Genomic DNA, 24,077 nt, shown 5'->3' on the forward strand with positions numbered 1-24,077 from the left:
TTATTTATGCAGACTGAGAAGAGTAAAGGATTATGTTTTAAAAGCTTTCAAATAAATCATTGTGATTTTCTTAATTTACTTTGCCACTCCCTCACACCCCTAAAAAAGAAACCACACCATCATTCCAGCCTGTCCTTGTTTTTTTGGACTTTGAGTTTACTGGTGAGGCATTTGGGCCACAACAACATGATGAAAACACCTTAGCAGGACAAAATGTGCCTGACAGAAGTTACAACACACTTGTGTACACATATAATTGATGCTGCAGCTCAGAGATGCTGTGCTTCTAGCACGTTAAAGATGTCACAACTTGAAATGGCTTTGTCTCTGCATGGGTAGAGCATACCTGTAATCCACAGGAAAGGTGTGTGTGTGTGTGTGTGTTATCCATGCACTTTAGTTGTCTGCTGACTCTGCAAGACCTATCAGAGAACATGAGACATGAGTGGTGAAGTTGAACCAGGTATATTGGACTGTTGTCTCTCTCTTTATCTCCTAGTGTAGTCCCTTGTCTAACCCCACCCTTTTACTTGCCCCTCTCTCACAGCTTCATTTATGTGTGTGGAAGGTCCCAGAGAGAGGGAAAGCCTACAGCTGTGCCGTCTTATAAATATGATTGGTGTAGTGAAAAGTGATAATTACAGCCATATTCCCTTAAAAGATTATCAATAAAACTTTAAAACTCAGCAGCTTTGAATTTGTCGCACTACTCAAATAACATTTATTATAGTGTCACATCTGCAAATCCTTCATTTACATTTCTTTCAGAGATGAATGATGTGATGATTTTCACTTCTTGGCTTAAATGAAATCCAGTTTTGTGCCCTGTTCCAGGGTTTTGAATCTCAAACCTGCTAACTGCTCTTTGTATTCACCAGTGCTGTCAGAAAGTTAATTACCTGCTGTCAGGTTTTCAGCCTGAAAGGTTATGGCTTTTCTTTGTCTCCTACAATGGTTTGCTTTAACCATTGTGAGAGGTCTTTATCCTTCAAGCTCAGGTCTTCTACCAGAGGCCTGGGAACTTGAGGGTCCCGTGCAGTATCTTAGCTTTTCCTTGGACTGCGTTCTTCTGGACAGAAATCTTGGATGTTGTTCCTGGGATCTGCTGGAGCCACTTGGCCAGTTTGGGGGTGTCACCGCACCGAGTGCTCTGATTACCACTGGGACCACTGTTCCCTTCACCCTCCACATCTTCTCAAGCTCTTCACTATGTCCTTTGTTTTTTCTCAAGCTTCTTATGTTCCTTCTTTGTGATGTTGCTCTCATTACGTATTGCTACATCTATCACTAAAGCCATCCTCCTCTGCTTGTCCACCACTACTATGGTGTGCATCTAGCCTCATGGTTTCATGGTTAGTCTGGTGTGATGTGTTGCGTTTTGAGATCTTTTAGCCTACTTCACCTTCCCAGTCTTTTTCTATCTTCATTCAACCAGCCTGGCAGTAATTAGGCCTGTGTGTGGCTCATGAAACTGAACTCATGTTTCCAAAAATGTGATTAGAAGAAAATAGAATAGCCCTTTATTGTCGTTGTACATGTACAACGAGTGTGAGTGGTTATTTTCTGAGCACCAGCAGTACTGTACTGTATTCTACTTCTGCCCTGTACACTGTCTCATCTCCATCAGAGGTGAGCCCAACCACAGTGATGTCATAGCTCTGTAGGATGGTGTTGAACACTGAGCTGTAGTCCAGGAAGAGTATCCTTACATAGCTCTTCCTGTTCTCCAGGTGGTTCAGCGCTCTGTGAAGGGTGACCAGTTAATAACAGTTATTAATTCAAGAGGCGCAGTTACTTTATGATGTAGGTTTAGGTAGCTTTTTTCAAATAAATGTATCTGGACATAATCCCTGTGAGACAAATGCTCAGACTTCAGACTGTTCTATATGCTCTGCTTCAGACAGTTTATTTACTTATTTATTTTACTACTGTTAGCTCTGTATGATTTCAGTGATGGTCATCTAAGGCACACATCTCTGGCTGTGTAGACAGCAGCCCCACCCACCTGCTGTCTAGACCTTCTGGGCTTAATTAGTGTGTTTTTCAGTCATTCTAACATGAAAGTGTCATTTAGGGCTCTGTGATGTTGTGAAATTATTTAATTTTTAATGTAATCTTGTGTTATTCTGGTATGAGGTTATAGATGACTAAAACTAAACTAAAACTAGATGTGTATTTTGTTTGACTAAAATAAAACTCAAATGATTTTGTGAACTTGGAAATCTAACTTAAATAAAATAAAAATATAGATGGTTTCAGGATTGTTAGTTATAGGCATTAAATTATGTATTTACTAAGACTGTGAGTCAACTGGTTTTAAAAAGTTTTGTGTTTACATTGTAATACCTGATAAAAAAAAACTAAACTAAAACTAAACATTTTCAAACAATAAAAACTTGAACTGACACAGAAATCCACTCTGGAAACTAACTAAACTAAATTGAATTAAAAACAAAAAGGCAAAATGAAATAAAAAACAAACAAATTAAAACTAATACAGAATTATAATAACTCTTCTCTGGCAGTAATGTGTTCCCTCTGTATTCTGTTAGAAAAAGTGGAAAGCCTTATATATGTAGGAAAACGAAAGGTGGCTGGCCTCGTGAGAAATGAGCTGTCACTTGAAACCTATTTCCAGCACCAGCAGTTTGCCTATAGGGCGTTCTGCAGTTTTCCTTTATGTTGTTTTCAGTTTTCGTTCTCACTTTTGTGTAGGCTACTTCCACAGGTTTACACCAGGAATGTGAAACTCATTTTACATGGTGGGCCACATACAGCTCATGCTGATCTTATGTTCTGTCAGTGTACAGAAATTTGGATACAAACCGAATCAATTAGACAGGTTAATATAACAAAAAGAAGCACAATTTCAATAGTACATCTCAGTTTTTCCACATGATAAAGAAATACTGCTTTATTAAATGAATAAAATATGCCAGTGTCACTCTTTGTGAAATATGTAATAAATCTATTAGTAATTAGTTTTGTAGTATGAATGGACACGGTGGAGGTACCTATCAGCGGGAAAAACTGTTATACTTGTAAAAATACAGTTAAAATTCAAAATTGTATGTTCTGCATCAAATTTTCCAAACTCCTCCAATGGGCCAGATTGGAGTCTTGACCGGGCCGATTCTGGCTGTTTGCCACCCGAGGTTTACACCCTTTCTATACGTCTTGAGCTCCCGTCTAACCGAAGGGGAAACCTCCGTGCGAGCAGTTTCTCATGAGCCCCCCATATGTAGCCTCAAAGTCGCCACCGGTGAGAATGTATTTCCGCGCCCTCGCTCGAACTTCCGGTTTCTCCCCTCCACGCTGGTACTCCGTGCCTGTTTGTACTCAAGCACTGTGAAAACTTGCATCATCCAGGAGGGGGAACAAAACAGCAGCCGAACATAAATGGGCACGACCCGCGCAGAAATAACCTATAGGATATTTAATTGTTCCAGCAGAAGCGCCTCCCCCAGATCTGAGTCGGCCGGTCACAGTTGAGTGTACAAAGCGGCAGACAGGCGGAGGACTCTCGGGGACTCGCTGAGGTCGCGCGGCAGACGCACGGGAGCATCCAGTTCGCCGGTGTAGAGGTGTCTCCGTGTGAATGTACACGTTGAGCAAAGTGCAAGGTCCCCTCAGAGCACGTACAGATATGAGCCGTGACCGTCTCTAGCGACTGCTGCTCCTCGTGTCTCCCTCTCAACTAACTTATATGTGCCTTTTTACACTGTTATTTTTTTTTTTAATATAAGCTCGTTTAACTTTTAAACCAAAGATGTCGTGCCTTTTATTGGGAGTCATACGAAGGTGAGTTATCGCGGCTTTCTAGTGTTTTCGTGATTTAAAAGTGTGTGTGCTTTATTCTAACTTCTTTTGTTTTAAAAGTGTTTTGCTTGCTGTTTAAGTTACGATGAACGCGCGGGCAACAGCCACCCCTTCACTGTATTTTCGAGGCTTTTATTTTGAAAAGAAAATGACACTAAGCATGAAATCTTAGTTCATTATGACTATTTTTTGTATGAAAACTAAAGTAAATAGACCATTTTGAAGTAAGAGTTGAGACACTGTAGCCGTCTTCATTCATTGTAACAGATTTACAGATTTACATATTTCTAAACTGTTTTAAGGAGTTCCTGGAAACAGTTTCACCTTACTGTGACTCTTCCTGTTTGACAGCTGCTCTGTTACCTGCTGAAAAATCTCGTTTGACCTGATATTTGATACTGGATAATGACGTTATTTGCTGGGACTCATGACACAAATAGATTTTAATGTCTTTATGAGCGAAAGAACACATCAGGATAATTTGCCATCTAATCTTTGCTGCTTTTACCCCTCCAGGATTTGTGATAAGCCAATATCACACAGGACTCAAAGTGAGCACTCAGTGACATCGTCTGTGTGTGTTTGTGCTTTTATTTTGCCATCATGGATGCATGTTAGAGAGTGGGTGAATTAGTGACTCAGGGACCTGTGGATTTTGTTTGTATTTCCACTTGAGAGATTGCTCATGCCCGGAGGCATCACTGAATGTCCCAGAGTATTTTACTGTGTATTCACCACAGTAGGAGGAGTACTAATGCATGCAGCATGTGTGCATGCTCCTTGAAGTGATGTGCTGGCTTGTCTTTGCTTGACAATTAGACTCCTCCCTAAAGAGGCCTTTGACCAGGATCTGTCAGGGCTTCAAAGGTGGACTGTAGGCGTGTCGGCCTGTGGTGTGTGAGGATTGGCTTACTCAGTTGGAGGTGTGTTAGGGGGACAAGTTGTTCATCTGGGATAATCAATAACAGAGCTGAGTGATGAGTTCTTTGAAAGTTTTTGGTCGGGAAAATATTAATCCTTAAACATTAGAGCGGGTCCTGCTGAATAGTTGTTCCCTTGTTGGCTTATGTCTGGATAAATCTATGCAAAAATATACCAAGAGGCATTCCATATCAAGAATTGAGGGGGGACAGGAGGCAAAGAGGTGGCATAATCAGATGGTTGACTGCAGGGAAAGTTGGATGAGTCATCAAAGTCTTTACAGGATTTCTAAAAAAATATAAAAAGATCACAGTTTCTCTGTTGCAGACAAAGAAAAGCAAAGCTGCTAATCTCTCTTCTCAGCTCCCACGAGTTCCTTAGCAAGAAAATAACCAGTTAAACTCTTTGCTCGTGTTTAATTCACTTCAAATTCAGTCCAGCTCATCCTAATCTCAGTCACACTGGAGATAATATTCAGCACCACCCTCGTTAATTATCGGCATCAGCAGCGTGACAATGGTGATGTTTGGGAGCATAGGTAATTGATTTACTGTGGAGGGGGTAAAGGGTCTAAAAGTCTTCAGAGCTGACCAAAGGGACGGGTTTATCGGAAGTCACAGATAAGCCTAAACAAAGTGTCGTCATATTTGGGTCAAAGGTCAAATAATAGTCGTCTGTTACTGTTGCTGTAGAGCCTTGTTGCCCAATAAAACGACAGTCAATCAGTCAAAAGCTGCAGACACAGATAGTGTTGTTTGTAGATGATTATCTCAACAAGAAACGGGTTCAGTGTCTTTCTCAAATACACCAAATGAGCTTCAGCTGCTCCAAACTGTGGGCGTGAAGTACAGTTTACCGGTAAGAAAATGTACATTCAGTTGAAAAAGTCTGCTACAAACCTGACGCACTGTGTCTGAGAGCTGCTTTAAAGTTGGCCCTGAGTGTGACATTAGTTCTTATTCCTCAGCTCTGTGCCTTCACACTGCTGGATCATGTGACGCCTTGCTCATCATGAACGTCTTCTCATGCCTGCTGCTCGCACCCTTTGTACATTCAGACCAGACTAACGTGTATGTGTGCATGCATGAGTGAAAGCGAGCACACGTGTGCCTGCGTGCGTGTGTGTGGGTACATGATGTATGTATAATGAACCACCGAGTGCTGCCAATTGGAGCCACGTGCCTGCAGCTGACTGCATGTATTGATCTTTGAAACAAAGTGAAAGAGTGTGATTTGTTTTGGCAGTTATTAGCTGCTCCTTTTATTGCGACTAAAAACGTTTAGTCACAGCCCTTCTGGGCCTCTCATGTGACCATAAAGAACATGAATTTCACATTTTTCTAAAGATGTCATGGGGTTCAGCTATAGTGTTCACAGACACAAAGCACATGCATTGTATGTTCTATTGTCAGAGACAGGCAGGGGACACACATGCAGACACCCACAGGCTTGTGTTGTAACTGCATACATGTTGACTCTCAGTGGCTTATGTTTGTGAATATCAAGCTGCTGACAAACAGAGGGCCCTGCACCCACCCACAGACCTCTCTGCATATGTGGAAAGGTCAGCTTGAGGCTTTTAGGTTTCTCTAATAACAACAACAAAGACACCTCATTGTCACTGCTGCTGCATTAAAGATTAAATTGATACTTTGAGGCTTTAAAAAGTGTGCTTAAAGCGTTTTAGCTCATCTGTGGCACTCAGTACATTAAGGTGGATTAAACTTTGACACTTTTTAACTTGCTTTTTTCCCCCCAGTGTCACATTTGAAACCAATCCTATAGAGCTGGGCGATATAAGATTTTTTCATATCACAATATGTTTTTTTCATTTCAGGCGATAACGATATATATCACGATATAAGCCAAATAACTACATTTGTAAGATTTAAATGTGCCATTGCTCACAAGTAAAATGTGAAATAATTAGCAGCTTGTTTTAATTTAAATATTTATTTCCCATAATAAGTTCAACAGGGTAGATGTACTTAAGGAACATGAGACTTCAGTTTCAGATAAATAAAGGCAAATATTGCAAACTACACAAAAGGCAGCCGCTAAAGCGTTTAAGTTTCAAAATAGAACAAACAAAACAGACTAAATTGTCAATTCCACTTAGAAACAAAATATTAATTCTAAAAATAAATCTTCGTTTGTTTTACAGAAGAACAGACAAAATTGACTAACTTTTGTCAATATCAAATAAACTGAGAACTAAAAGGAAATTCTCAATCTCTCCTTGTTGTATAGCTTAGCTTTTCAAACAGTTTTAACAGTTACTTTAGTCTGACAAAAGCCGAATGACGAATTAGCGCTTTCAGTCAGAGATTGAGCATGCACCGCTTTATTGTATTTCCAGACTTGCTTTCGGCACAATTTACAGTGCGCTACTCTGTTTTTTGTCAGACTTGAAATAGCCGAAATACCTTCACACTATGGAACTTCTGGTGCCCTTCCATTCAACAAGCTCTCCGGCATTGGAACCATCATCGGTTTTTTCTTCGGTAACCTTCGCTCACGCTCTCGGTTGATTTTTCTCTAGTCGGCACACTCATTTCCTTCATTGCCTGGGCAGCCCGGCTGGCTGCTTCCCAAACAAATACACATGTGCTCCTTGGCGCTTGTGCTGCACGTAACAAGTCACGTGATGTGACGCTGCGGCTGTGATTGGTTCGGCCCTGCGCTACTTAATTTGGATTGGCTGTTCTTTTTTTTTTAAGAGGACAAGAGAGATGAGGCCTATCGCAATAGTTTAATTTTTCTATCGAGAAAAAGTTATTTCGCAATACATATCGTTATCGTTCTATCGCCCAGCTCTACAATCCTGTGTCCTAACAGACAGAGAGCACCATACACTTCAGTATTACTGTCAAACATGACACAGTAAGGACATCTTTCCATACATTTACAATGCACTGCAGCTTTTGGTACATTTAGATTGGGAGGGTACTGTGGGGTTGTGGCACAATTGTCTCACAGCAAGAAGGCCTTGGGTAAAAATCCAGGCTTTTGCATGTTCTCACTACATCTCAGTCCAAAGACATGAGGTTGGGTTAACCTGCCATTGTTGTGAATGTGAGTGTGAATGGTTGTTTGTCTCTTTGTGTTAGCCCTGTGATAAATGGGGTACACCCTGGACACATCATCTATCTTACTCCTTGTAACATCTGGAATAGTTCGCCCTTATCCCCTGGACCATGAATTGGATAAGCGGAAGAAAATGGATGAATAGCTAGATTACATGAGGAGACTCGCCTTGTATTAGTCTCTTGTGGCAGGTCTTTCAGGAATGTACTCTAAAGAAGGAAAGAAGGAAGACGGTTTGATTGCTTCCAAGATATGTCTCTCAGTTGTCTCATCATAGAGTTGCATCCAAATTCCTCCTCTGGTGTCCTGGCAAATGCACTGCCCTAAGCTCAGTGAGTTATTTATTTTTTGCTTTGTATGAAAAAAGAAAACATTGGATTCCAGCCCAACAACTACTATTGTTAAAGAAGTTCTGATCTCTTCAGGTGGTTCGTGTACGGAAGTTGTGTTTAGTCTGCGTTGTTGGATTTTTCTTCCAGTCACCAGTAGAGTGATTTTAAATTGTCCTTCTCTTTCAGGAAGGGTGGTGTCGGGGCGAGCGTCGGCGTTCGATCTCTGGCCTCGATCCCCTCACTGCCGCCGGCAGTGGCCGACTTTGTGAAGGGGGCTGTGGAGGAGTGTAAGCCTACCAATGTACACGTGGTGACTGGGACGCCAGAAGAGACGGCCAACATACTGGCAGGTCTGGAGAGGGATGGCATGGTCAAGAAGCTTCCCAAATATGAGAACTGGTAAGGATAATGGAACAGCATGCCAAACAAATCCCCTAAAGTAGTCATCCTGAAACATGCTGTGGCAACTTTTAATAATAAACTTTTTATTTGACAGTTGGTTGGCACGTACAGACCCAAAAGATGTGGCCCGAGTGGAGAGCAAGACTGTGATAGTGACCAAGAAGCAGAGAGACACGATTCCCATCCCCGCTGCAGGGGTGAAAAGCCAGCTGGGTAACTGGATGAGTGAGTCTGACTGGCAGAAAGCCAGAGAGGAGCGTTTCCCTGGCAGCATGGCTGGTACGTAATTGGATAGAAGTCAAATGTTTGTTCATTGTTGCCAGGAGACCGAGCATTTTCACCTTTCCTCTGTTTTAATTGACTGTCACGTTCACCTCGTACAAGTATTCCATTTAATTTGAATTTTAATGCTAAAAAAAGTTTTAAAAATTCTTTGAAAAATGTTTTTAGAAAACAGTAATGATTTTAAAAGCGACTTAACATCAGGAACTTTAAATAAGCAGAGGTGTTTTTAAAAAAAAAAAAAAAAAAAAAGAAATACCGCGAGGCCCGCTTCAGATTCTTTTGTCGTCACTTTTGAGTTTGTTGCCTGTTAGAACAGGATTAGCTTCCACGTTTGTTGCAGTGTTATAAATCCTGCTTATAGGTACACACCTTAACCTCGAGGTTTAGGTGAGCTTAGAGAAACAGTCGTCAGGCAAACATCTGTGATCCATATATATATGTAATGATTTTTTTTTTTTTTTAGTTTTTATTAGACAGGACAGTGTAGTGAAGAGTAGACAGGAAAGCAGGGAGGGAGAGTGGGGGAATATATGCAGCAGAGGGCCTCCTGACTCTGTGTGGTTGCCTGCTCATTCTGTGTGCTAACCCGCAGCTGACCCATTAGTATTTATGAGGGGAGGGGCTACTTTAAACACCTGGAGGTCACTAAAAACATGTTGTACTCTTTCAGCTAGTTTATGCTTGGATGCTTGACCAGTGTAACAACTTTTCTTTGTGGTATAGAAAAATATACCTTATTGATCATGTTAGACATGCAGTCTGCATAACTCACAATAATTATCACGAAGATCTCGAGAAAAACATGTTTACAACCTTTAACTATACCGGTGCTACTGCTTGATCCACTTGACCTTGAAGCTTGTTTGCTACAGTGGCTATAAATAAACTACATCAATGTGTTGTTTTTAATCTGTGTCCTCACTGTAGGTCGGACTATGTATGTGATTCCCTTCAGCATGGGTCCCGTAGGCTCAGCTCTCACCAAATATGGTGTCCAGGTAAAAACACTATCGTTCTCTCACTACTTCATACTCAGCAAAAACATGCAGTAAACACCTGAGCCTGCTGTGCTGCTTTCTTCCAGTGAATTGCTGTAATTTATTTATTTATTTATTTTTTATCACTGGGCTTCCTAAGTTATAGGTCAGAGTAATAATCAGTTTATTTTTTCTTCAAGGTGACGGACTCTCCGTACGTTGTAGCCAGTATGGGTATCATGACGCGTATGGGCACTCCTGTTCTCAATAAACTGGCTGAAGGAGTGGAGTTTGTGCGCTGTCAGCACTCCGTGGGGCGACCTTTACCGCTCAAAGGTGCAGATTCCAAGAGCCTGAATAGAGTTTTATTTGTAATTTGTATCAGTTTTTGCAACATTTTATAAATTTTCCCACCTTTTATTTTTTCCCTCCTTTTCCCCTCCAGCTCCTCTGGTGAACTCGTGGCCCTGCAACCCAGAAAAGGTGCTGATATCTCACCTGCCCGACACCAGGCAGATCCTCTCCTTCGGCAGTGGCTATGGAGGGAACTCTCTCCTTGGGAAAAAGTGCTTTGCCCTGCGCATCGCCTCCCGCATCGCCAAAGATGAAGGCTGGCTGGCTGAGCACATGCTGGTTAGAATGCTATGTATTGATTATGACTTGAGTCTGAATTAAAGAGGTTTTATTTTAATTAAAAAAAATTCACTATAAGCCTACACCTTCCACATTTATTAAAAATTTGGAGTTATATTCTTGCTAATATTAGTATTTCCCTCTTTCTTCTCTCTTCAGATCCTAGGAATCACCAGCCCTAAGGGTGTGAAGCGATACATCGCAGCTGCCTTCCCCAGCGCTTGCGGTAAAACCAACCTGGCCATGATGAAACCAGCTCTACCAGGCTGGAAGGTTGAGTGCGTGGGTGATGACATTGCCTGGATGAAGTTTGACAGCCAAGGCGAGTGAAGTAGTCACATGCACAGATTCATTTTAATAAAAAAAAAATCTGTGGTTACTAAAAAAACGCCAAAAAACTCATCTTTCTGTAGGTAAATTGAGAGCCATCAACCCAGAGAACGGGTTCTTTGGCGTGGCCCCGGGCACCTCCAACAAGACCAACCCCTACGCCATGGCTACTGTTGCTAAAAATACTGTGTTCACCAATGTTGGGGAAACCAGCAATGGGGGGGTGTGGTGGGAAGGACTCGACCCCCCTCCTGCTGACATCACGCTCACAGATTGGCATGGCAAAACCTGGAAACAAGGTGACATTTGTTGTGTATCAGTGTACTTAACAGTCAAAGTGTATACAGCACCATCTGCTGGTAAATCAAAGCAAAGTCACACATTTAGAACTGGGTTAAAGCAGTGATTCCAGGGGCCCCCTGGTGGTCTGCACAGGTACTGCAGGTGGGTCACAATATTTACAGACATTCAGAATCAGAATACTTTAAAAATCCCTAAGGAAATTATGTGGGTTACAGTTGCTCCAAGACAGTAATGGCAACAGACTAAACTAATTAAATATTACAATATATTACAGAGTTTACAAATTTAAGAAATAGCACAATATATATACAAATCGCTCAGTTATGATGGACATTTAACTCTAACCAGTGAAACTTTGTCATTTGTTATTTTACTGTAAAGCAAGTGAAAAAACTGCTGCAGTGCAGAATTGTACAGCGAGATATCCACAGGCAGGAATGATTTCCTGTGTCGTTCAGTGGTGCATTTGGGTAATCTCAGTCTGTCACTGAATGTGCTTCTGGGATTAGCCAGCATGTCATTGAGTGGGTGGGAGGTATTATCCAGCATTGTCCTTATCTTGGACAACATCGGCCTCTCAGAAATTCAGTTTGAAATTACTCACAAGTCTGTACAGGGATATATTTGTATGATTTTATTCATTTATATAAAAAGTGAATTCAAACTTGTAATAGAAGGCGAATAGTTTGTGATATTACTCTGACCTAAATAATCAGTTGTAGGTGGATCAAATATTGGTATTATATTACTTTGCATATGACTGGGCAACACCACGTGTTCTGTTTGAGTTTTCAATGCAGTTTTCACGCGAATGCACGACTATTTGTTTGAGAGTTAAGATTTAAAATTGGGTGTCCCCATGAGATTTTCTGTTTTTTCAGGAGGCCGCAGTACTCTTGACTTTGGGAGGTCAAGAGTAGTAAAGACGCAGTTAACCGTTAACCGTTAACTGTTAACCGTTAACTGTTAACCGTGACATTAAAAACATGAGCTGTTAAAAACAAACAAACAAAAACCCGTTTTTCTTCTTTGTCCACAGGAAGCTCAACACCCTGCGCCCACCCCAACTCCCGCTTCTGTGCACCAGCGGCTCAGTGTCCCATCATTGACCCCCAGTGGGAGAGTGAGGAGGGTGTCCCCATTGATGCCATCATTTTTGGTGGGAGGAGGCCAGAAGGTTGGTGCCAAGTTTAAAAACATATTGTACCCTGGTGGATTCATATTTTCACATTTTGGCTGTTGATTTAATTTACCCGCAGACTGATCATTTAACCTCTCTCTCTATAGACATCTGTCCATCTAGCGTCCGACAAAAACACCCACAACACATTTAAAATGAAATGTCACAGTCTTGATTTTCATCAAAAATGTCTTCAGCTTTACTGGAAAGCTTTACTTTACTGGTCTGGCCTGTGTGGGTACATTGACCAAAAAAGTCAATTTGCCTATTGTATTGGGAGCAGTGTTGGACAAGTTACTTTGAAAAAGTAATTAATTATAGTTACTAGTTACTTCTTGAACAAAGTAACTGAGTTACAAGATTCTAAAAGTAATTAATTACTTGAAAAGTAACTATTGCGTTTCTTTAAAAAAAATGTTTAACCCTCTGGGGTCCAGGGTGTAATTGGCCATTGTTAACCACTTTTGATTTTCCCTCCACATTTCACCTTTAAAAATGATTTATTTCTTCCTGTTTGGTATCATTCTTTTCAGCACAGCCTCACGTGTCTGAATTTACAGTCATGTTTTCATTTTGACATACTGTATTAACACAATTGATCTAAAATCAGACAAAAAACATAAAATCGGAGTAGAAAAAGTTATATTTTTACTGTAACAACCACAAACATGTTTATTGAATCATATTTCATAACTTTAAACAAGTTATGCACAAGTTTTGCAAACAACAAAGTTATTTGCAGCCATTTACCTTTTTTTTAAATAACCATTTCAAACTATTTACATAACCAACAGCTGTTCTGCATTAAATAAGATGCCACAGAAATTATTTGTGCCACTCCAAAAACAATAATTTCTGTCCACTATAAAGGAGAACATCACAGCCTGATACCTGCAGGTCTGACAGCAGCAGGTGTATCACTCCTGTTCTCTACCTGGAGACAGCAGTCGCCTCATTGTTCTGACACACAACACAAAACTATCCACAACACTACACACTAACTACACAAGACAACACATTAACTACACACTCCAAACACGCTAAACGTCACAAATGTCTCACATCTCAAAACTCGCTCTCTCTCTTGTTCTGCTGTGTCTCCTAAAACTTCCCCCTCTTTATAAACAACCAAATGTCATGTTGCCATATCATTTTTTTGATTGGTCGACATGGTACATTTTTCCACCAACACGAACGGGCTGTTTTTTTTTTGTTTTGTTTTTTCAGTTTTTGCTCATAAGCAGAGAGTGGTTTCTGGCGCTGTCCTTAGACAAAAAACGTGACGAAACTATTGAGGAAAAAACTGCCGCATATATATTGTTTATCATGACTCTGGTTTTACGTGGGCTATCAACCCAATTTAAAAACTGGTATATATCAACTTGTTGCTTTGTCATCTTGTCATGCAGAGGATAGAGTACACAATTAAAAAGCCTCCTGACAGGAAGTAAACAAAGAGGGAGGGAGGTACTCAGGAAGCAGAATTCACTTCATGAAAGTGTAATCAGAACTAGTGACTGGGTTTACATACACAGAAATTTATGAACGAATAAACAAACAAACAGCAACAAAAAAAATGGGTAGAATGAATCTTATGTTGAAGATTCAGTCATAAAACCAGCAATAATGTGAATATCGAACTTTCCCTGTGTATGAAAACGCAGTCAGTGACTCCTGCCTGTCCCTTTGTAAAGAGAATTGAGATGTGAGATTAAGTGGTCGTGTGATTAGCTTACCACGACTACTTTATTCTTCCTCAGTCAAACAGCAGCACTCATGCGATTGTTTTGCCCCCTGAGCTCCAGGTGTTGTGCCAAAAAGTGATTGCCATCTGCGGGAGTGCAGCTGCTTAAAGCTGTAGCGTCCAGATCACTTACAGCTACTTCCGTGCAGCTGATATAAGATGCGGTAAACTGAACACAGCTTCAACCGTCTGTTTGTTGAAAAATTGTAATGCGACCGCACCGCATTTTCTTGTTAGTAACGGTAACGGCGTTGTCACAATAGGAATAGTAGTTAGTTAGATTACTTGTTACTGAAACAAGTAACGCCATTAGTAACGCCGTTATTCCCATCTCTGATTGGGAGTGACTGTATTAATAGAGACACAAGATAGAACTCACAAAATCATTGATTGCAGTTATGGTTCATGCAGTACAATCCTTGTATTTTCTCTTTTTAATGTATTACAACAGCACAAAGTTAAGAAAAACAAAAACAAATTGAACACAGTATAACATGTAACAGAAAGTAGGCTTGTACTGAATGTGATCTCATGATCTTGATGTTTCAGGTGTCCCTCTGGTCTACGAGTCTTTCAACTGGCAGCACGGAGTATTTATTGGAGCTGCAATGAGGTCCGAGGCCACAGCAGCTGCTGAGCATAAAGGTACAAATCCTCACACACTTTCCTGAGATGCAGAAGTTCTGTGAAACTCTCTAGAGCTATCCTCTTTACCTTTTGCTGTTTTTCATATAATGAAATAAGGACGAAGTTGCTTTTTCGTTTTCCCTCCAGGCAAGGTGATCATGCACGACCCCTTCGCCATGCGGCCATTCTTCGGCTACAACTTTGGCGACTACCTCGCTCACTGGCTGAGCATGCAGAGCCGTAAGGCCCCCACTCAGCTGCCCAAGATCTTCCACGTCAACTGGTTCAGAAAGGACCCGGCAACTGGCGCCTTCCTGTGGCCTGGCTTCGGTGAGAACGCCCGCGTGCTAGAGTGGATCTTCAAACGCTGCGGCAGAGAGAGAGAGGACGAGGCAGCCAAAAAGAGCATTATCGGCTGGGTGCCACAAGATGGCGCCATCGACACTAAAGGCCTGGGCGGCAAGGTGGATATGGGGGCCCTGTTCGATGTGCCCAAGCCTTTCTGGCAGAAGGAGACCCAGGAGTTGAAAGCCTATTTCACTCAGCAGGTCGGCGCTGACCTGCCAGCACAGGTGGAGGCTGAGCTGAAGGCACTGGAGGATAGAGTACACAATTAAAAAGCCTCCTGACAGGAAGTAAACAAAGAGGGAGGGAGGTACTCAGGAAGCAGAATTCACTTCATGAAAGTGTAATCAGAACTAGTGACTGGGTTTACATACACAGAAATTTATGAACGAATAAACAAAGAAACAACAACAAAAAAAATGGGTAGAATGAATCTTATGTTGAAGATTCAGTCATAAAACCAGCAATAATGTGAATATTGAACTTTCCCTGTGTATGAAAACGCAGTCAGTGACTCCTGCTTGTCCCTTTGTAAAGAGAATTGAGATGTGAGATTATCAGTGCAACACCTTCTGTTTTTGGACATCACTTCACACTGTTGCTACAACACTTGAGGCTGCTGCTGGGTTGGTAGGAGGAACATTGTACTGGAATGCAACCAACGGTGCCTTTAAGAGTTTTAACAATAACGAGTTCAGGCTGCTAATGTTTACAGGCTGAAGCCCAAAGGTTTTTTTTTTTCAAAGAAAGAAAATGCAAACAGAACAGTTTTAACTAATGAAAGAGTTTTAAATAATGAATTTTATCACTGCTTTTTAACACTTAACATCCCTGCCTGAGTACCGTCTTAAACATAACACTGACTCATGAATCACTAATCATTCAAGAGATCCCATAATGTTTTTGTTATAAAAACACATGTCTATATGTATATGAATATATATGTATACACGTGTACACATCAGAAGAAAGGATTTTGTTTTATACATGCAGTCAGTGTTTTCATTGATTTGAAAACACTGACTGCTGGGTTATTTAATCATTGGCGGGGATGGTGTTAAATACACTAAATACACATACAATGTCCAGGTCTCATGAAATGTCATTTATTTTGAACTGGGATTGATGTTAAAATGGGAAAAAATCCCTAAAAGTGCATTAACTGTTCAAAAGTGAAAAGTTTAGCAGGTTTTCTCTGAAGCCAAAGATCACTATGCATTATTCATCTCACCACTTCAGAAATATTTGTGATTAAGCTGCATGATTTATGATTTCAGGCGACGTTTACATGCAGTATGTGAAATGTTTGACCAAACGACTGAGATTATCAGGTATTTGTAGACGTTGTACGCCGAGGATTTTATTACAGTGCAATGAATAAACCTCTTCCAAGGCAGACACAATGGCTGGTGTGTTTTTTTCCCCCCACAGTAGATACGTCAAACACTTAGAAAATGTTGAAAAATATTATGTGCGCAGTATTTCACACTCACAATGTCACCACAGATACATTAGTGTGATAATGTAATGACAAAACCACATGAGAAGTAGAAAGTTTGGTCACTGAACTGTGAGCAGCATGAACAACGCTGCATGCATACACTTCAGACGTGATAAAAGTACTCAACACAAAAGGTAGCATCCTCTTTTCAACAGGACTGAACTGAATGTCAAACAGCAAAGAACTCTTTACAACTGACAGTTCAGTTACACAACGAAGAGCTAAAAATAACAGGGAAATATTCAGAGCAACAAACGTAAAAGTAGAAAGTAGTATCAGAACTAGGATTCAGCTAAGAAAACTCCATGTTACTGGTAACAAGTATTTATATTTGCTGTTTTTCATGTATTTTATTTAGAGTCAGGCCCTTTAGGCTCCAGCCTTGTCAGGTCTGAGGTATGTGCTTTTAGCACTTCAAAGCTCCTCGCTTTAGAAGCCATCTCCACCTGTAAACACATCTGATGCAGACTACACCTCTGATAATACTGAGTCATTACAATGTAATAAGAGGAACCTTGTCCATTCCAGTAAGATACCCTAAAGGTTCTTATTACTAAATAATATTTTTCTTCCTTTATAACCTCCTGTAACTTCCTGTTCTACTGTATCTACTGAGAAGTACTTTTAGTTGGTAAAAATTACATATGCAATTCAGTAAATGTCGGGAGGCAATAAAGCAGGTTAGGTAATAAGGTACGGGCTGTATTATGAAGTCCTACCACAAACACATACAATATGTGGAGGTTTTGAGTTTTTCCTTTTGAGAAATACTTGTGCGGCCCAGACAACTAGTTCTTTGAGTGCTGCAGCTTCTGCTCATGGATTTAATGTGAACATAGGAAATCCTCTGCCTGAAGTTGGTACAGAAGCATGGACATAAAGCAGACTGCACACAGTAGTTTCTTTTATTTCAGTGAACTGCTGGCTCCATGTTTCTTTCTTTATTCAGAGGTTGTTAAATGATACTTCTCATTTTTTCTTCACTTTAGCATAAAGTTCCTCTTGGCCATGAGCTCTCTGTGTTAAGCTGTTTTCTGGCTTGTTGACTTTCACCTGTGCGTACACCATATCCTGCTGCTGTCCTCTGTCCTGCATTGAGCCAGAGGGCACTTCATATCCCAGTGTGGAGAAGTTGATCTCTCCATAATGGAGGTTTTCTTCCCCTTCTTCTGTTTTACTTGTTGACTCTTCGACAACCAGGTCTTCAGTCTATAAAACGAGTCAAATAAAAAGTTCTGTGACACTTAAATCTGGTAAGCAGACTGCACTAATGCAGGTACTACTGTAAATAATCAGTCAGGTAATCTACAATGAGTTTTTTTTTTCAATTTTCTTACCTGAGTCTGTTGTTGAGTTTGATGCTTTGACTTTAAGCACCTGGAAGACATGAGAGCCAGTTAAATATGACATAACTGTGTGTGTGTGAGTAAAGTTTAGCTTGATGGGAAAGCAGATCATGTTTTTTGCTTTGATATGTGATATTTACCAAGCCAAGATAACTAAACAGATCAGTAAGATGAACCCAAGGATGCCTCCAAGAAGTGGACCCAGTAATAAAGAACCACTATTCTGATGTCCTGATAGAAAAAAAAAGCTCAATATTAAACAGGAATCAAAGATATGTTTTAATGTGTGTTGTGTGTGTAAAACATTGGTGATGTCTTTACCTGCAAGAATCTCTCCTGATGCCTGATTACCCAGATCATTAGTGGCCACACAGTAATAAACTCCTCCATCTGTTACATTGAAGCTGTAAATCTCTCCTTCAGATACTTTCACAGCTCCATCTCTGCTCTTCTTGAACCAGGTGAAGCTGCTGACTGGAGGTTTGGCTCTGCTGGAGCAGGTCAGGTTCACCCAGCTGCCTGCTGACACCAAACCTGATGGACTGATGGATGCTGAGGTGTTTTTAGGAGCATCTGGAGAAAAAAAAGAAAAACATATCCCATAAATCATGTTGTCTTATAGGATTCAGTTAACAAACTGTGATTGTCTTACATGAAACACTGAGAGTCTCTTCTGTCTCTGCTGTCTTGTTGTTTCCTTGGTTCACAGGATATCTGGCAGAGCAGCTGATCTTCTTTCCATCATGTGTGTCTGACAGAGTGATGGTCTGCTGGATTTTAGTTGTAAAGCTTCCATCTGTGTTTTTCTCTATTTTGTTGTGAGAGTCTTGTTGGAGATTCCAGGTGAGTTGAGGAGGGGAGTGTGGACAGGGAGTGAGAGCTGAGCAGGTTATAGTGACAGACTCCTTCTCCTTCAGATCACCTGGGATTGTAATATTGAGCCTCCAAGGAGAATCTGTGGTTTCACATCACAAACACAGTTTGTACACTGATAATACAGGAAATATAGTAGATAAAAACACACCAAAAATCATAATTTTTTCACTCTGTTGGAAAAGAAAAAAAATGATCATTAATGTTGTTTGCTGTTTTTTAAACGGTCAAACAGCAAACAATATGTAGTATTTTATTCTCTTTGTGCTACCATCAGGGTAGTACAGACATTCTGGGATAATAATAAATACAGAATAATCAGACTGAATTCTGTAATAATTGAACTTTTAGTTCTTTTTGTTGATTAACGCAAAGCTGCATCTGATTACTCATTTTACTTTTCAGAAAACCTGAACAATGGAAAGAAAACTTTCTCACCTTTAATTGTTATTTTAAGAGGATCACAAGCAGCTGTTGCTCTGAACGGCCAGTTCATAATTCTGAGGTAGTATGTGTTTGTATAAGTTGTGGTTAAATTGGAAAACAGAGTGGTGCAGTTTTTCTCCTTCAGGCTTCCTGTAATCTTCATTGGATAGATGTTAACTGTCCCACTGCTGTTGAAGATCACATTGTTTGGATGTGCAAAAACATCCGAATGATTTTTAATCCACACTGCAAAGACACGTCTTGTGCTGTCAAACTTGTCTGGGCCAGCAGCACTAAAGTTACATGGGATTTGTAAACAAGATCCACTCAGAGCTTCCATCTCTGTTGGTGTAGTGATGAAGAGGTGTGTCTTTGGAGGACAAGCAGCCAAAGTGCCTGAAAAAAAAAGATGCTAATACACATGAGCAAAAACATAATTATGATAAACTGAGTTTAGCAGACATGTGTTTTTTTTCTCTCAACAGCTTCAGTATAAACTGTGTGACTTTGTAAAGTATCTCTATCTGTGCTGATCTGTCAGACTGTAAATGACTGAAATGAGACGGCTCACTTGGAATAAAGAGGAGACTCAGTAACATGATGTCTGTCATGATGTTCACAGACTGGACTGTCACAAAACTCATCACCTGTATAAAAAGCATAACATCACATAAAGGTTTGATCAAATCAGGAACTTGCATTGTTTTATAGAGCAAAACAAAATTTACATGTATTTAAAATCGGACAAAAAAATTAAAGCAGTTGTTTTTATTGTGATATAAAAATTTAGTAAGATGTAAAAAATGTTTTCTTACCAAATGATCAGACACAGAGGAGAAACAACAAAGTAAAAGTCAATGTGTGATTTCTGCAGAAACACAGCGAGTGAAACACTTCTCTGTTTAGATGTTGTAATGTCAAAGCAAACAGACCTGTGATGCTTTTGGTTTTCTGTCTTTCTTTATTCAGTCAGTCTGCTTTTTATGTTCCCATCATGCACTCTGCTCTCACTTCAGATGCTGCCACTCCCACCTGCCTGTCTCTAGATTCACCTGACTTGAGCCTCCACTCACACACTAACCTGTTCCTCATTCTCTCATTAACAGTTTTGCACATAGAGCAACTCGTTTCCACCAAAGACTTTGTGTCTCAGCTTTCCACAGTTTTTTTTCTCCTGCCTGTTTTGATCAGGATTTTTGTACTATGCTCACAAAAACGTTTTCTTTGCATTTTTATATAACTCCTGGTTTTTGCTCTTGGTTCTCAGACCTGTACTCTCAATACTGTATAAATACACAAAGTTGTCTGGATGCATGCTCAGTCATCCAGATAAGTAAATCCCAAAAGGTTAATTCTGTTCTGTCCGGATAAACAGAATCAGCCTTTGGGAATAGACAAAGTTCTCACCTTCCTGCGAATAAGGAAGTCAGCTCAGTCTCATCAGGGTGCAAATAAAGTAATTATATTTTCAATTTCACATTTTCATCCAGGCCTACAGGTTTTATCCTATTTGCCTGTTGTATTTATCAGTATTTTAACTTTACAAATATATATTACAATTAATTTTTTTAAATTTATAAACACAAAGCTAAAGCAAGATGCAGCCTTACATCATACAGAAATATTTTATGTTCAGCACCTACACAACAGTAGTACTGAAGTCACAGCTACAGTGAAGTGAATAACACTGATCAGCTTGGTACAGTGTGATGTTCTGCGGGCCCATGACATGCATATTAATGTTACTCTGACATCAATCTAACATTTAGTTATCATTTCAAACCAAACAAACACAACACCAAAAAAACAAAAAACAAACAAACTGATGTGGATATTATAAGAGGTACTAATAAAAAGAATGCCAGACCATATGACTGAGTAATTTTATTACAGAAAGCTGTCTGTACTCACACAGGTTGTGGAAACTGTGCCAGCAGCTTCCTGTTGACCAGCTTCCTCAATTCGTTTAAACATTTCTTCTTTTATTTAATGAGTCATTTATCAGTTGAGGCACTTGGCCAAAAGCAGACATCTAAATATATTTCTCTTTCATCATATCTGGAGTTTTCCCTCTGAAAAAAAGCATCAAAAGTAATCATGTATCACGAGAAACTTCAGAGTAACACCACAATAAGCACAGTTATGTTGTTGGGCAGGAACAACCTAACTGTGCTATCTTATCTGCTATCAGGAAATTTTAAGTCATATCACAGATTCCAATGTTAGTCAACTTAAAAAGTAAATATTATGCATGTTTCATGTCTATTTCTTATTTTATCATCAATATTTGAAAATCATACAACCATACAACACCAAAGTGTTCCCAGGCACAAAAGAAATAATCACTCTATCATGCCCTGAGTCTACCCTGGGATATCCTCCCAGTAGGACATGACTGAAACATCTCACAGAGGCTACGTCCACACGTTCAAACGAAAACGCATTGTTTTCTCTCCGTTTTGGCCTCCCGTCCACACTGAGATGACGTTTTTGCTGATGGAAAACGCAGCGTTTTGAAAACGCTCTCGAATACGCATACATTTCAAAACGGTGCTTTCGCGTTGCAGTGTGGACAGCGAAAACAGAGACTTTCTAAAACGATGACGCATGTTAGTCATATGATGCAGTCATGTGACCAATTAAACTAAGATAGCAGTTGTTTTGTTTGCTCTCAATTTTGACAGCCCTATTAAAGATTAATATAAGTTTGTACATGCTCCAGATAGCTTTTCTTCAAATTCTTTAACTCTCACTCGCTTTTGCAACTCTGTACTTTTGTGTTACTCACAGCAACAACTCCATCTCATTGTTAGTCCATTTAAAGAACTTGGTACTTTTCCTCAATATTTTGCCACGACGTTTCAAAGAGGCGGCAGACAGAAATGAGGCAGGTCGACTCTTCTTGCATGCGCAGTACTGGAACGTAAGCGTTTTCGACTGTTTCAATATGGACGCGCAACTCTGTGAAAATGACTGAAAACACTAGTGTGGACACGGAGCGTTTTCAGGCGAAAACGCCGTTTTCAAATCTATCCGGGCTAGTGTGGACGTAGCCTCAGTAGGTACACAGGAGGCCTCGTCAAATGCTACCAACTTCAACTGGCTCCTTCAGTGTGGAGGAGTAGCAACCCTCTGAGCCCCCGTTGAATGACTGAACTCCTGACACTATCTCTAAGGGAAATGCAAGCCACCTTCATGCCAACAAGGGTGAAAACCTTTTTTCTTCCTCCTAAATCTGAAGTTTGGCTAATGGACAAACTCTGCTTTCTTGCATAGACCTTCCAAGAGAGGCTGAGGAGTGTGATGTGATCACCCTAGAACTTAACATACCTTCCTGTTTCCCTTCCTAAAAATGGAAACCACCACCCTAGTCTGCTGATCTAGAGGTACTGCCCAGACCTCCATGTGATAAGAGTCCTCAGATGGAGTACCTTCGACCACCCCACCAAGTGACTCCAAAAAAGGCTTGGTACTCTGAAATGCTGTTCAATGTATAAGTCAAGACCCATTCCCTGGTGTGGGGAAACAACCCCCTCAATCACAGATAAAAACTGCAATATCCAGGCAGCAAGCTGAGCACTCTCCAAGAGACTGGTTTCAGCACCCAAGCCTTGTTTTGATGTGAGACCTATAACTAGCCAGTATCTCTCAACTTCACGCATTAGATCAGGCTTCTTTACCGCCAGGTGATGTTCCTTGTCCCAATAGTCAGACTCTATTGCCAGGGATAGGATCTCCAGGGCCTTTGCCCCTACAGTGCCTCCAGTAAGTGGTGGACCTGCAGGAGGGTGAGCAATTGTCTTCTTTTCAGGCTACACCTTGTCAAGCCCCATTGGTTAAGGCCACAAACCTCTCCACTAATCCTTACCAAGGTACATAAGATAAGAATTAGATTAACCCTTACATCCCAGATAGCAAGGAAACATTGAAACAATGTTGAGTCAATATCAGGCGACGTCATTGAATCAACGTTGAAGTGTGACGTTGACCCAACGTCACTCTTACACCCATTTTTAACGTTGAAACAACGTCAGGTTTTGATGTTGAATCAATGTTGAAACCTGACATTGATTCGACGTTATATTTTCTAACACTGTTGACATTGAAACAATGTCAGATTCTGATATTGAAACACTGTTGAGCTATGGTATTGATTTTCCACCTCTTTCGTACAGTTGCTTTTTATTGAAAAAAAACAAAAAAACAAAAAAGGTCAATAGACATGTATCATTTGCAAAATACTTTATTAAAAGACAAAGTTTCCTATTTACATTTCTATGTTTCACGTCACTTTTTATTATTTACTCCGGGATGGGGATGGATGATGTGCGTCCTGCGCGCCACCCGTACGATCTGGAGCATATCTGAGCCATTTCTGGACTGCTTGAGCAAAGACCAACTCAGACATAGAGTTCGCCCCTACCTGCTGCGCCAGGCCATCTAGGACAAAAATAGACACACACACAAAAAAACAAAGACAAAAAAAGGGAATTAGAGCACATGAATAAGCTCTTGTTAATTGTCTTCAGCAGGGAGAAAGTATGTAAACTCCTAGGCTGATAAACATGAAAGTCACCAGGCAGAAATCAGCAAACTGCCGCATTTGATTCCCAAAGAGCTATAAGCTGAAAATGTGATATGTCTTAGCATGGTGTGCCGTGTATCCTTTAAAAAAAAGAAAAAGAAAACATGGGGTCCTCGGGCTGTACAAAGTGTACAACCCGAGGACAAAACAAGCCGAAGACCAAAGACTCCATCTCCAGATTAACCGGACATGAAAGTCTTGTTATTAAGAAAGACAAAGTAATATAGCAAAAAACAGACATAGGAAATGTGAAACGCACCCAGCACATCAATTGATCCCTTTATTGTTCACTTTAGGCTCATAAAACTACAATAAATGTTAAAACTTACCAAATATGCATCTGCACAGCGCTGTCTCTTTA

General features: G+C 40.4%; 2 protein-coding genes across 2 annotated transcripts; one reads left to right on the plus strand and one right to left on the minus strand.

The window, feature by feature from the left end:
• Window positions 1-3,769: 3,769 nt before the first annotated feature.
• pck2 (phosphoenolpyruvate carboxykinase 2 (mitochondrial)) lies at window positions 3,770-16,236 on the plus strand. The gene is made up of 11 exons (XM_019354843.2): window positions 3,770-3,801; window positions 8,346-8,558; window positions 8,656-8,840; window positions 9,774-9,844; window positions 10,024-10,159; window positions 10,269-10,456; window positions 10,616-10,778; window positions 10,870-11,085; window positions 12,129-12,266; window positions 14,563-14,658; window positions 14,788-16,236. The coding sequence occupies exons 1-11, from the start codon at window positions 3,770-3,772 to the stop codon at window positions 15,255-15,257; spliced, it is 1,908 nt and encodes a 635-aa protein (XP_019210388.1). The 3' UTR covers window positions 15,258-16,236.
• A 1,204-nt stretch (window positions 16,237-17,440) lies between these two features.
• On the minus strand, window positions 17,441-20,077 carry LOC106097246 (sialoadhesin-like). The gene is made up of 8 exons (XM_013267139.3): window positions 19,947-20,077; window positions 19,703-19,778; window positions 19,144-19,527; window positions 18,485-18,787; window positions 18,154-18,405; window positions 17,973-18,063; window positions 17,824-17,863; window positions 17,441-17,695 (listed from the first exon to the last, which is right to left on the minus strand). Exons 2-8 carry the CDS (start codon window positions 19,773-19,775, stop codon window positions 17,456-17,458), a joined length of 1,383 nt encoding a protein of 460 aa, XP_013122593.2. The 5' UTR covers window positions 19,776-19,778; window positions 19,947-20,077; the 3' UTR covers window positions 17,441-17,455.
• Between the last annotated feature and the right edge of the window lie 4,000 nt (window positions 20,078-24,077).

The sequence above is a fragment of the Oreochromis niloticus genome, linkage group LG9, assembly GCF_001858045.2.
Source record: "Oreochromis niloticus isolate F11D_XX linkage group LG9, O_niloticus_UMD_NMBU, whole genome shotgun sequence".
Taxonomy (NCBI): Eukaryota; Metazoa; Chordata; class Actinopteri; order Cichliformes; family Cichlidae; genus Oreochromis; species Oreochromis niloticus.

Excerpts from the sequence above, each read along its gene's own strand:
- pck2 (XM_019354843.2), top strand. The coding sequence starts at position 3,770 with ATGTCGTGCCTTTTATTGGGAGTCATACGAAG. Across the intron at positions 3,802-8,345 it reads TTATTGGGAGTCATACGAAG|GAAGGGTGGTGTCGGGGCGA; the intron begins GTGAGTTATCGC and ends CTTCTCTTTCAG. Across the intron at positions 10,779-10,869 it reads GATGAAGTTTGACAGCCAAG|GTAAATTGAGAGCCATCAAC; the intron begins GCGAGTGAAGTA and ends ATCTTTCTGTAG.
- LOC106097246 (XM_013267139.3), bottom strand. The coding sequence starts at position 19,775 with ATGAGTTTTGTGACAGTCCAGTCTGTGAACATCATGACAGACATCATG. Across the intron at positions 18,788-19,143 it reads TCTTAAAATAACAATTAAAG|ATTCTCCTTGGAGGCTCAAT; the intron begins GTGAGAAAGTTT and ends GTGAAACCACAG. Across the intron at positions 17,696-17,823 it reads AAACTCAACAACAGACTCAG|ACTGAAGACCTGGTTGTCGA; the intron begins GTAAGAAAATTG and ends CTCGTTTTATAG.